General features: G+C 44.3%; 1 protein-coding gene across 12 annotated transcripts in view; it reads right to left on the reverse strand.

Moving 5' to 3' along the window:
* Positions 1-13638, reverse strand: part of MKNK1 (MAP kinase interacting serine/threonine kinase 1) — a 49056-nt gene that overhangs the window by 5681 nt on the left and 29737 nt on the right. For all 12 annotated transcript variants that reach the window (XM_014536472.1, XM_014536483.1, XM_014536481.1 and 9 more), the window contains 5 exons: positions 12392-12471; positions 10754-10827; positions 8414-8518; positions 5140-5195; positions 913-1008 (listed from right to left, as the gene is read on the reverse strand). In XM_014536472.1, the coding sequence (XP_014391958.1) occupies positions 913-1008; positions 5140-5195; positions 8414-8518; positions 10754-10827; positions 12392-12471 (411 nt within the window). The remainder of the gene's footprint in view (positions 1-912; positions 1009-5139; positions 5196-8413; positions 8519-10753; positions 10828-12391; positions 12472-13638) is intronic.

Below are 13638 nucleotides of genomic sequence, written 5' to 3' on the forward strand. Positions count from 1 at the left end.
TGGTTTCTTGGGATATATTCCTAGAAGTGGGATCACAGGGTCAAATGGGAGTTCCATTTCCAGTTTTTTGAGGAAACTCCATACTGTCTTCCATAGAGCACACACACTAATTTGATGGAAAGATGGTAAGTGAAGAAAGGACATTTTCTGTTATTGGCAATTAGAGTTAATGAGTTAGAGAACAAGGTAGCTCAGTGTTGTAAAAGCTAATAAACAAACATTTCTAATAATGTTGCTCAGAATAAGACATGGGCATAGTCAAATGCATGTCTTTAATAAAGGTTATTAGGAAAATTCACTTACAAAGCAGCAAATCTCAAAAAGGATCACAATTACAGAATCGAGCATGTACAGAGATGTCTTAGGAAGAAGTAGCTCCCAGCAGCACCATCTGGGCATGAAGTGTGAAGTGAGAGAAGCAACAGAACAACTTAGCCGTGCCAGCCTGCACGTAGAGAGCCTGGAACCCCAGTTCTTGCCACAGGGAGGCCACACTCCCCATCCGCCATCCCCGGATGATGCGCCACGACTTCGGCAGTGGGAATGGGCCTCTCAGAGCTTTCACTGCGAGTGCCAAAGGGCTGGCCTGGGAGTGGTGTCTGTCTTTACCTGGGCTGGGATCCAGGGCTCAGCCTGTTCTTATAGATGTAATTTGTCTCGTCATTGGCAGAGGACCCACCCCAAGCTAAAAGCTCTAATGTCAGTTTCATCAGCAGCTAAGCACTGGGGCAGGGAGGGCGGCATCAGGACAAGCAGTGAGCCAGGTGACAACTCAGGCAGCAGGAAGAGGTACAGATATGCTCGCTTTCCTTCCTTAGCCCTCTGTTCTGGACTCCAGAGCTCTGGGTCAGGGGCACGCCAAATGTATAGAAGCTCAGAAGGAGGTGGCACAGGGTGCCCAGTCATACATACCGGAGTGGTCAGCTCTGGTGTAGTTATGGGGGTGCAGGAGTTATTCAACTTCACCCCACTGCCCAAGTCAAAGTCACAGATTTTCACTGGAGACACCTAAAAAGGAAAGCAGAGCGTGAAGGTTACAAATACAAGAAACCAATGGCCATGAGGAGACCAAGGTGACCATGTGGGTGCAGTTATGTGGCTGCCACAGTGCAGCCCAGCTTTACCTGTCAAGTCATGTTTGCTCTCCTCGGGTTAATTAGGCATCACCTGAGGATTCATCCTACGGTGTCCTCTTCCCCATGCCTTTGCCTATTTCCCGACTAAGAGAAAATGCCTGTACTACATGGTCAAGCTACTATGAATTGAGTATATGACAAGCAGCAAACCTATGGAACTCTTGATGATAAACAAAAGTTAGAGAAGTTAGTATGTATTCCTGACACACTCCTTGCAGACCATTCGGTGGAGGGCAATGGAGTTAGGAGAAAAATAACCCTTGGCCATCTCAGGTGGCTTAGGTGGCCAACTTGTCTTTGCTTGCGTGGGACTTTGTCGGTTTAAGCACTGTAAGTCCGCCTTCAGGCCAGAGCAAACCGGGATGGCTGGCCTGAGACCACACAAAGCATGAGTCATCTCTGGAGCCACGCAGAAGGGTGGTTTGTGAGCACGCAGGAGAATGGCCTGTGTGGCGGAAGCAGCAGAGTCAAATGTGCTGGTTCTGTGAGTCTCAGATCAGACATTTACCTCCTGGGGGAGCCTGGACAAGTCCCAACTGCTCCTCTCCTTCTTTCCTTCCTCTCTTCATTTTCCCCTCCCTCCCTTTTCTTTCTCTTACATTCTTTCTTCTTTTCTTTTCTCCTCATTTAGCCTCTCTTTTTTATTGTGATGAAATATATATAACATAAAATATGCCATTTAAATCATTTTAAATGTGCAATTCAGTGGCATTAATTACACTCACACTGTTGTGCAACCATTACCAGTATCTGTTTGCAAAACTTTCCCATCATCCCAAACAGAAACTCTATGCCCATTAAGCCATAACTCTCCATTCACCCCTTTCCCCAGTCCCAGTAACATCTAATCTACTTTCCATCCCTATGCATTTATCTATCCCAGATATTTCATATACGTGGAATCACCCAACGTTTGTTCTTTTATATCTGGCTTATTTTGCTTATAAATGTTTTAAAGGTTTACCCATATGGTAGCATATATCAAAACTTTATTCTGTTTCATGGCTGAGTAATATTCCATTGTACTAGTATGTATATACCCACATTTTGTTAATCCATTCATTTGTTGATGGACACTTGGGTTGTTTCCACGTTTTGGCTATTGTGAATAATGCTGCAACAAACACTGGTGTTCAAGTTCAACTCTCTGTTTTCAATTCTTTTTAAAAACATATATTTTTATTGATTTCAGAGAGGGAGAGAAAGAGAGAGAGAGAGAGAGCGAGAGAGAGAAAGAGAGAGAGAAACATCAATGATGAGAGAGAATCATCGATCAGCTGCCTCCTGCAACCCCCCAGTGAGGATCAAGCCCACAACCCCGGCATGTGCCCTTACTGGGAATCGAACTATCGAACTGTGACCTCCTGGTTCATAGGTCAATGCTCAACCATTGACCCATGCTGGCCGGGCTGTTTTCAATTCTTTGGGGTATAAACATAGATGTAAAATTGCTGAGTGGTATGGTAATCCTATATTTAGCTTTTTAAGAAATTGCCAAACTGTTTTCCACAGTGGCTGCACCACTTTACATTCCTACCAGCAATATACAAGGGTTCCAATTTCTCCACATCCTTATCAACACTTGTTATTTTCCATTTTTTTAATTATAACCATCCTGGTAGGTTGTGAGGTGGCATCTCATTGCATTTCCCTAATGACTAAGGATGTTGAGTATCTTTTCATGTACTTATTTCCATTTGTATATCTTCTTTGGAAAAATGTCTATTCAGGTCTTTTGCCCATTTTTTAATTGGATTGTCTTCTTGATGTTAGAAATTCTTTTTTTTTTTTAAATATATTTCACCGGTTTTTTACAGAGAGGAAGGGAGAAGGATAGAGAGTTAGAAACATTGATGAGAGAGAAACATTGATCAGCTGCCTCTCGAACACCCTCCACTGGGAATGTGCCTGCAACCAAGGTACATGCCCTTGACCTGAATCAAACCTGGGACCCTTGAGTCCGCAGGCTGATGCTCTGTCCATTGAGCCAAACTGGTCAGGGCTAGAAATTCTTTATATATTTTGGATATTAAACCCTTATCAGGTATATGACTTACAATTTTTTTCTCTTATTCTGTGGGTTATCCTTTTATTTTTATTTTTTAAAATTTTTATTGAATTTATGGGGGTAACATTGGTTAATAAAACTATATAAGTTCCAAGTATACAATTCTATATATCATCTGTATGTTGTATTGTGTGTTCACTAATCAAGTCAAGTCTCCTTTTAATCCCTTCCTTTTTTTTTTGTTAATCCTCACCCGAGAATATTTTTCCATTGATTTTTAGCGAGAGTGGAAGGGAGGGGGAGAAAGAGGGAAAGAAAAACATATCATTGGTTACCTCCTGCATGCGCCCCAACGGGGCCAGGAATTAAACCTGCAACCCAGGTACTATGTGCCCTTGACTGCAACTCTTTGATATGTGGGCCAATGCTCTAACCACTTAGCCACCAGCCAGGGCCCCTTTACCCTTTTTAAATTTTCTTCATCATGTCTCTCTTAATTTTAATTTTTCAATCATAATAAAAGGGCAACAAATCCATGCCATGAAGATCAAATGAAACAAAGAGCATGAACAGAGTAGTTCAGAGCACTCATGGAGTCTGGGTCAGGCTACCTGAGTTTTAATCTATAGTCTACTACTCATCAGCTGAGTGACTTTGGGCAAGTTTCAGTTTCCTCATTCATAAAATGAAGATAATAATAGTATCTATCTCATGAGATTTTATAAATACTAAATAGTTATAAAATTTTAGTACATCCACACAGTGCTGGCATACTGTAAGCACTACAAATGTTGACTATAATAATTATCCTATATAATAAAAGGGTAATATGCAAATTGACCCTAACAGCAGAGGGACTGGGAATCACTGGTCACTATGACACACACTGACCACCAGGGGGCAGACGCTCAATGCAGTAGCTGCCCCCTGGTGGTCAGTGTGCTCCCACAGGGGGAGCTCTGCTTAGCCACAAGCCAGGCTGATGGCTGCCAGTACATCCTAAAGTAGCGCTAAGGATGTCCAACTGCAGCTTAGGCCTGCTCCCCACTGGCAAGTGGATATCCCCCAAGGGCTCCCGTGCTGCCAGAGGGATGTCTGACTGCCAGGTTAGGCCCAATCCCCTGGGGAGCGGGCCTAAGCCAGCAGGTGGTCATTCCTCAAGGGGTCCTAGACTGAGAGAGGGCACAGGCCGGGCTGAGGGACCTTCCCGAGTGCACAAATTTTTGTGCACCAGGCCTCTAGTTAATAATCATAATGATAATAATGATAAATTATATAGTTTAATGCCAGAGTCATTGACAGGAAGGCACAAGATCATATTGGAGCTAAAACATTACTATTCCCCACAAGAGTTGTAAGTACTAAGTTGACTCACATATTCACTCAAAGCCATTCCTCATGCATGAGCTATCCCTTAATTCAGACCAAGACACACGTGTTCATGCATACACACATGTATACACACACAGAACTATGAATGTGAGCCATCAAAACCACCAGGGCCTAAACCCTTCCTACCAAACACAGAATCTGTCACATTCATATGTGCTGATGGAAATGCAAACACTTGTAGATTGAGTTGAGGGAAAGTTTAAAATAGATGGTATTTGTTCAACACCAAGTATAAATGTTTACTTTCTAATGGGCAACAAAAAAAGAAACAGAAACTCATTTCAAGAACCTGCTTCCTAATTATCACCTCTAGTGACATATATACCATGATAGAAACATCATTTATAGGCAGAGATTTGCTTCATGTAAGATTAAGTTGTTGTTTATGACTCCCATCAACTGCTCGAAAGGTATGTGCACTGGACTAGAAAACATTCATTTTGTGTGGGTCTCCTATATTTTACAAACTCTCAGGATTAAGCCAATCACACTGCTGAAACAGCAAAGACGGGACAAGGATTAACCCTGGAAACTGCTAACAACCTATATTGAAAGCAAGGTGGCTTCCCCGCATCAGTGCAAACACTGTAACATCCTAAGTACCTTTTCTGCAGATTCACACAATATATTTTCTGGCTTCAGATCTCGGTGAGCAATGCCTGAAATGACAAAGAGCAAGGAAATAGTTAACATATGCACATAATTATCAAACATTCCACACACAATTAATTTTTTCCAAATGCTGTTGTTCGCAGATTAATTCCCAATTATGGTACATTAAAAAGTCAACGAGCTGCAGGAGGCAGAAGTAACCAGAGACAAACCAAAAGCACCGTTGAATCTGCAAGTCGGTTTGAAGCAGAAGCTTTAGGAGTCTGGCAGGATGAGAAGGGCTAAATGAATCCCAGCCAGCCTACCTCTCAGCACTGTGGGGACAACCAAGAATAAGAAGCCTAACACGAAGCAGAGCAAAGAGCTCTGCAAACAGCCATGTTTGGAACAGCTATGCTGAAATAATGAGTGCCTTGTTTAAGAGCATCTCAGGGGGCTGGGACTGCTCTACCTCATTTCTTCTTGTGTGGCCGATTAAAAAAAGATCCCGTCAGTGGGACTTCCTTCATGTTCAGAGGATCGCATGTTAGTGAACAATCTCCCAAAGCTTCCCCGATTCCCTTCTCTCCTGCTCCGCATATCCGAGACAGTCCTGCCAGAGCACAGCAGAGACTGCTTGGGCCCATGGGTGTTCTTCAGATAAGCCCTCTTCCCCCTGCGTTTTGGCCAGCCCTCCTGAAGGAGACTGCAGATAGTAGCTGAGCACATGAGGGGTTAAAACAGCCGTGGGCAAACTACGGCCCGGATCCGGCCAGTTTGAAATGAATAAAACCAAAAAAAAAAAAAGACCGTACCCTTTTATGTAATGATGTTTACTTTGAATTTATATTAGTTCACACAAACACTCCATCCATGCTTTTGTTCCGGCCCTCCGGTCCAGTTTAAGAACCCATTGTGGCCCTCGAGTCAAAAAGTTTGCCCACCCCTGGGTTAAAACCTATTGACTGGGCCATGAAGGCACCTGGGGGAAAACCACCTTGTAACCAAAGACAGGGACAAAGACCACTCGCAGGGCTATGGAATTCTAGTGGTAGACCCAGAAACTCCCTTCGTCTTTCCTCCTGCAGAATGTATGAGGCAGAGACAGAAGGGCTGCAAGGCTGAGCAAATGCCAAACAGCTACTGCTTGGAAGGACTGGAGAGCAGCAGAGGATTCTTGGGTAACAGGAAAAAGCAGAGCCGGCTTTACTAAAACTCCCTGGGTGATCCATCTCTCAGGCAGCCCTACGACTCCCTGGCAGGTGACAGAGGCCCAGCCCACCGGAGGCTCTTCACTAAAGGAAAAACCTGAGCTCCAGCAGGCTCAATGACTTCATCAGTCACCTAATTGAATGAGAACCCAGAGCAACTCAGTCCAGGCTGCACAAATTGAGTCGGGCTGCAGCTCTCCGCACTAAAAGTGAAAGATATTTTCCATTACAGCAAGTGCTCCCACAGAAGGATCATGAGCCACACATGGAGCCTTGCTCCCCAAATAGGTGCTGATGGCCGAGGCGTTCCCCAGCCTGAGAACTGAGGGCCCTGTGTAATAATAGGCCTGCCTCTATGAGCGTACCAGCCATCCAGCTACTCCGGTTCATTTCCCAGAGGTTAAGCTGCAGTGTGTCCAGTATTTAAGAGTATGGAACTTGTTTCCGGGCTGACCCATTCTTGCTCAATTCATCTTCCCGGTGTGAAGTTATTTAGAAAACAGCCAAGTTCAGCTGGAAATCGTTTTTCATCCCCTCCAACTTCTAGGCACATAGGCAGCTGCCCAGCTAGATGCTAACAAGCATTTCAGAACTCCTCAGACACCACCAGCCTCTGTTCCCTTTAGTGCATTCTTGAAAATAAATAAATAAATAAAAAACAAAACCCCCTTTACTCCCCTCTAAGGTATGGATCTTGTAAAAAGCGTGACCCAGTTTTGCAATCTATGGAGGCAGCTTGGGGAGCAGTTGTAAATCTTTGTCAGGCAGGTGTTACCTACATGCATCCCAGCTTTCAGAAACAGAACCACTGCCATCCATCATGCTGCGGAAAGCACAGACCCCTCCTTCTAGGAAATTTCATCCCATGTACAAGTCAGGCCCCCAACATGGTGTGGCCTGGGTGCAGATCTCTCTCCAGCCACTGGAAGAAGTGGGGTAGAATCAAGGAACCAGAACCTCCCCACCAGGCCACACCAGCTGCATTGTGCGTGAGCAGGATGCCTACAGTGGTCCTGTGTACTCACAACCAAGGGGCCCACATCCACAAAAGTGAAGGGAGCAGAGTGAAGTCACACATTATTCCCGTCAGGTAGAATGCTTTAAGGGAATATTAGGAATAAAAATGCTTTATGCCAGGTGGGGGACAAGGATGGAGGAAATAACATTATTGAAGAACCATGTACTATGTGCCAGGTACTATGCTCCATATTGTATGTGTCCACACACATAGGACACACTCAATTATGTAAGTACAGATGAAAGGATTAGAATAGTGCCCAGCACATAACAAGTGCTATCTAAGTGTTAACTACTGTTGGTGATACAATTCTCTCCATAACTCTGTGGGGTAGGCAGTATTCTAGCTGGTAAAAAGGTAAAGCCAGATCATTATTTCCATGGCACTGCTGTTTGGCAAATTAAAAAATGTATGCTATAATTAAACATATTTATGGAAATGGACAAAAACACCCAATTTGCAAAAACATTTAATTTACAAAAAAAAAATTCTTAAATAATCAGTCCTAAATAAGTATTGTAAACCAAAGTGTAATTCAAACACTAGCAACTCTGCCTTTTACCATTGTGAGGTTCGACAGATACCTTGAACTTACCATGTTAATAGAAAAACGCACTTTCCATTTATTGTGAACAAGATATAAAACTACATATATACTATCATACCAATATAGGTGGTGTTTTTTATAAGGCTGGAAGGAATAACACCCACATATTTATACTAGAGAGGTTGTATGATGCATGGTTTGCCTTCTTCATTAGAAAAGGGAAAGACAATCATCCACATCCACACACCCACATACACCTTATTCAACATGGATTTTATTGTTCTCTTCCCTGCTCTTTCTTCTATAATCCTTATCATTCCGAACAGGTCCTCATCTATCCACCATCCACATCAGAAGTCTGGAGGCACCCTGGTTTCCCCCTCACCCTCATGGGCAGGCCTGCCAGCTGCACCAGCTCTTGGCCCAGCCCCTCTGCCTGGCCTGTCTTGCTCCCTTGGTCCCCAGAGACTGGCTAGCCCAACCCACCACCAAGGCAAAGGCTCGGCTTACCTTTGGTGTGCAGGAAGTCAAGGGCAGCAGCCACATCCTGTACCACACGGCTGGCCTCTCGCTCGTTGAAGTGCTTCCGCTTCTGGATGTGGGCCAGGATGGAGCCTGGGAAGCAGAGGAACATAGGGAAATGCCTTTTCAGGCTTCACTGAGTATAACTTGTCAGAGGCCAAGTGTCCACGGGTTTGGGTGGGGGACATAGGCTTATTCATTGCTGAATGTCCAGCACCAAGTGTGGTTCCTGGCACAGAGGAGGTACTAGCACAAAACTGTACTGAATAGAACGGAACTGCTGACCTCTGTACTGTCTATGATGAGTAGAAGGGAGTGAGAACAACTATTTAAATGACCAAAATATGTAAATGCCATTTGGCTTCTGGAATAAAAGAGAACTACAAGTGAATCCACCTGGGATAGGGGGCCTTTCTGTAGGAATTTTTCCTCCTTTGCCTCTGACTTTAGATCCAAATGTGAGCATAGCCTACAAACAGAAATGCCACACCCTCACCAGATATGCAAAGATTTTTTAAAAAGAGAAAAAAACTGCTTTCCCCTGAACTTTCCTTATTACTATTATTATTATTATTATTTTGTTGGCAACTTGAGAAGTCTGAGTTTCATGATGGATGATCATCACCTCGGGCCTTAATTAGAAGTCCAAACATATACTCAACAGTAAAGTACCTCCTTGCAATTTCTCAAAGACCAAGTAAATTTTGTTGGCTAACATTTATTGAGTAGTTGCTATGTGCCAAGCACTGTGTAATGCTCTTTAAATAGATTATCTTAGCCTCACCACAACTGTACAAAATGTATAAAATACAGTTATTCCCATTTTATAGATAGGGAACCCAAAGACAAGAATGGTTAAGCAATTTGTTCCAGATCATACACCAGTAAGTGGTGGCATCAGGACTTAAGCCCAGTAAGTTGGGCCTCAGAACCTGTGCAGACTTCCCCTCAGGAAGACCTATGGCCCAAATGCTGGGCAGATGAGTTGCCCTGAGCCAATCACACTCTTTACCCATTGGGTCTGGCTTCAGTATAGTTGCTCTCTGAGTGATATGTACAGATGACCCAGCGGCATCGAGTATTAAAACATGTAATTCAAAGTCCTGGTGCTGTTGGGAAGGACAGGGCAGGCACAGGCACTAGCATATATATGGCTTGGCTCCAATGTGGTCTATGCTTGCTACTGGAAGCCAGTATTTCTGGATTGAAGGTGTCATCCTAAAAGTGGTACATGTTTACTTATTCTGGCTTTGGCACGGACATGAGATTAAAGATCTTTCACTTGCCAGATGAAACAATCAAGGGATCTCAACATGTTAGGAAACATTCCAAGAAAACCAGCTCCTGGCTAGATCTCAGGTTTGCCTTGCTGCAGTGAGTCTCTTGTTTCCAAACTTGTTAAAAAGGAAGGTGGAGTGTAACACACTTCTCAGCGAGTCCCCATTGTAGCCAGTTGTTTTAATAATATTAACTGCTGATAATTATTAAACCCTTAGTGCCTACCAGGCACTGAGCTAAGCATTTCACATGAATCATCTCATTTAATCTTCACAGCATCCCAAGGAGGTAGGTGCTGTCATTATCCCTATTTTATGGATGAAAGAATACTGTTTGGAAAGGTTAAGTGACTTGCCCAAGGTAAGTGATGGAGCTAGACTAAAACTTAGCTTTGCTGGTTTCTAAAGCATGGTCTTTTAACCATTATAGTCCTCCACTCAGACATCCTCCCTAACCTTCACCTTGCAAATGTGCTCTAGGGTTGGGTGAGTGATGGGGAGGACAAGTGCTTCTCTATCTCCTTCTCTTTGTCAGAAAAGCAACTTCAGCAAGCATCCTGGTGATTGTGTGTGTAGGTGATGGTAGTAGTGGTGATGGTCAAGAATGGCATCATTCTAACTGAAGGTTGGCACATTCTCAGGCCTCTTCTCTATCCTGGGTCTGTATCCTAAACAATGGGACCCTCCTCTCCCCTGGTGAGCCTTTCTGGACTTCACAATGTATGTAGGAGCTCCCACCCACAATTAATTGTTAAAGAGTGAATGTGTCAAAACATGGATTGATAAATTGATGACTACATGTATCTATTTATGAGCCCCATTATAATGAGAAGGCATTTATAGAATGCCCACACAGGTGACATTCTAAGCTCTGCAAAATGCTAATTATCATCCTTCCCTCCGGCCTCCCTTCTCCCAAATCAAGGGCAGTTTTAAGTCCTTCATCCTTTTTATTAGCTTGACTCGTTTTAGAAGTCTCTGGGATTCATGATGGATGATCACCACCCTGGGTCTTAATCAGAAGTCCAAACACATACTCAACAGTAAGTACCTCCTTGCAATTTCTCAAAGACCAAGTAAAACCTTGTGTCATCTTCAAAGAATTCAATCAGCTCCAAAATGTTCCTTAAATAGGGAAAAATAGGAGGAAAGGGAAAAAAGGAAAAATGGTATTATATATTAAAGCCCATTTTACAAATATACAATGAAAAAAAATATACAACGCCCTGTAACAGGGCAGAAATCAACTTGAAATCAGAATGCTTATTAAAGACCCATGTTTGAGAAGCAGCCAATGGTGTTAGCAAGATTCAGGTCACCTTATCTTTCCATAATGTTTAGTCTCTGGTGTTTTCACCAAGTCTGTGCTGTCAAACCCCAACCCTAAAACCCACTAGGTAGAGTTATAAAAAAGTCCTGGTCACATTAAACTGAATAAAATCTGCAGCCGACTGGAAGCAATTGCGGCTAATAACACTGAATAGTAGGTGTGTGTCCTGGAGGCAAGCAGCAAATAATTACTTGCCCTCCCTCTTGCCCATAAATCACGGGGCAGTATTTACATTGCCTGGAGAAAATGGAAACATCTGTCAAATAGACTTGGGGCCTAACGTAGGCACCGCTAGACCCTAACTGCTAAGCGCTGCTTAATGAAACACCGTGTTCCCGGCCACCGTAGCACTTGTGGCCTTCCCCGGTGAGCACTCCTGTCTGCCTGAGCATTACCGTGCTCCGCCAACAAGGTCGTCTTGTAACTCAGTAGGGAAGCCACCAGCCTGGATATCGAAGGTGTTGGGGCTTTTTTTCTTTTAAAGAACGAAATAAACCAAGTAGAGTCTCTAATGCTGAACTCAGAAGCTGCAGGCTGAAAATGAAAATCTGTCCCTCATAAAAAAATGCTGACCACTTTGGGAGACACCAGGCTTTTACTAGTGCGAAGGCGTCCAAATAAGATGGCCAAAATGGCCTAATTTGAAAGAAGATTGTAGAGGCAGTGCCTGGAGTTAAATCAACAGCAGCCCCCATCCTCCAAGCTTAATGACAAAGCCATCAATATCGGGCCACTGGCTCCCTGCTGACCCTACCATGGAGAGAAAGAAAGGGGAAAGCGAAGTCTTAGAGGTGACCCTGATTTAAAGCCACAGCGGGAGAGCCACTCATTTGGAGCTGGTGGTGAGCAGGCTCAGACAGGGCTGGAGAGCACCTTGGCCCAGCTGTCAAGCACAGAGGTTAGACCAGGTCTCACGACCCTCAGTAGTAGCTGCACATATGTAACTATCATAGGAACAGAAAACAGCAGCAAATATTCTTAATAGTTCTCATCATCCTCATCCATTAATCACAGCAGGTTCCTAAAAGTTTCCACTAGGCAACACTCAGGCAGCCTAGTTTCCACAGGCACTTGAAAGAAATAAAACCCGATTTTTGTCCCGGGCACTCATTCAGATTGCTCACTCATCTAATGGGCCTGAACTGCTGATATTTATAGTATTTCAGCCTAAATAGGAGATAGCTTCTTTGCTGCTGTTATTTCTCCTCTCCATTTTTTCTAAACATTAGAAGACAAGGAGTTATATGCAGTTGTGGGGGAAGGAGTGAGAGCTCAGGTCAGGAGATGGTAAGAAAGAACCTTTTTCTGCGGCCACGCATCCCCCCAGAGAAGCAGCAACTAGCCCAACACTATACTCACTTGTTTCCTTGACACTGATATAGCGTCTCCACCTCTCGAAATACCCTACTCCGACTGTGCCCTGCTTGTTTTTCGATGATCTATGGGAAGAACAACATCTGTCAAATATTCCCACCTAAACTCAAAACACCCCTCAGCAGGAGCCCTCTGGCAGAACAAACGGCCAAATTTAGCCCAAGTCAGTTACAAGCACAAGTCTGGAGTAGGACTTGGTGACATAGGCCCTGTGGCTCTGTCGGCAAAGCTGCAGACGGGCCCGAGGGCTTTCCAGCCTGGCTGGGCTGTGTGACTCTGGCCAAGCACAACTCCACGGAAGCCTCTGAGGGCTGTCCCCAGCTGCCCAGGGGAGACTGAAGCAGCCAGCAAGACAAAGAGCTACCTCTATCCAGTTCTTATTCTAAGGCTATCTCTTTTTGCCTTTCGGGTAAGAATTTATAAGCTCTAATGAAGGATCTCCTAGTGCTGGAGGAAGAGCAAGGGGCAATGAAGGGCCCAGGTCAATGCCACCTCTGCAGTTCATCCGAGAATTTACCCTTTGGCAGGCACTGTATTAAGTCATTTAGGTACATAATCTCTTAACCCTTACAACAAATCCCAAAAGATAGAAAGAGGTAAAACATTTTGCCCACAGCTCTGATAGGTGGCAGGGCTGGAATTCAAGCCTAGAGCTGCCTCCGAAGCCCTTGCTATCCTATACTGGCCTGTATCCTACACATCTTCTCTCAGTACAACCCGGAGGCCTTATCTCTCCTATGGTACTGTGGGATGCTCCCCCTCCCCACCTGTATTTGGAGATGCTTGGCAAGTACTGACTGAAGGAATGGGTGAGCCAACAGATGAGCAGGTAGTTTGCACAGGGAGTGGCTGACTCTGAACATGTCTTCGGACCCACCCAGAGTCCCAAACTGCTGCTCTGCAGAGCTGGCTCTGCTTCACAGTCCCAGATGAGCAGGCAGCAGATGATGACATCCTGTTCCTTCACTCCAAGGATGCTGTGTAGAACACTGCAAACTTCTCCAATATGTTGTAGCACACACATCCATGACCAATGCAATTTTCTAAATAAGTCCATGTCTGTTAGTAAACCTCTGGGCCCGTTTTCTGCACAGAGAGGTGTACGTAGTGCTGGGGCACAGAAGCTACTCAGCTCGTTCGTTCACCAAATATTTCAGATCAAAGTCAGGAAGAACTTTTGAGCAGGCAAGCTATCTAGCAATGGCATAATTTTTTCTGAGGAGGTAATGCAC

The sequence above is a fragment of the Myotis brandtii genome, unplaced genomic scaffold (genome assembly GCF_000412655.1).
Source record: "Myotis brandtii unplaced genomic scaffold, ASM41265v1 scaffold1631, whole genome shotgun sequence".
Taxonomy (NCBI): Eukaryota; Metazoa; Chordata; class Mammalia; order Chiroptera; family Vespertilionidae; genus Myotis; species Myotis brandtii.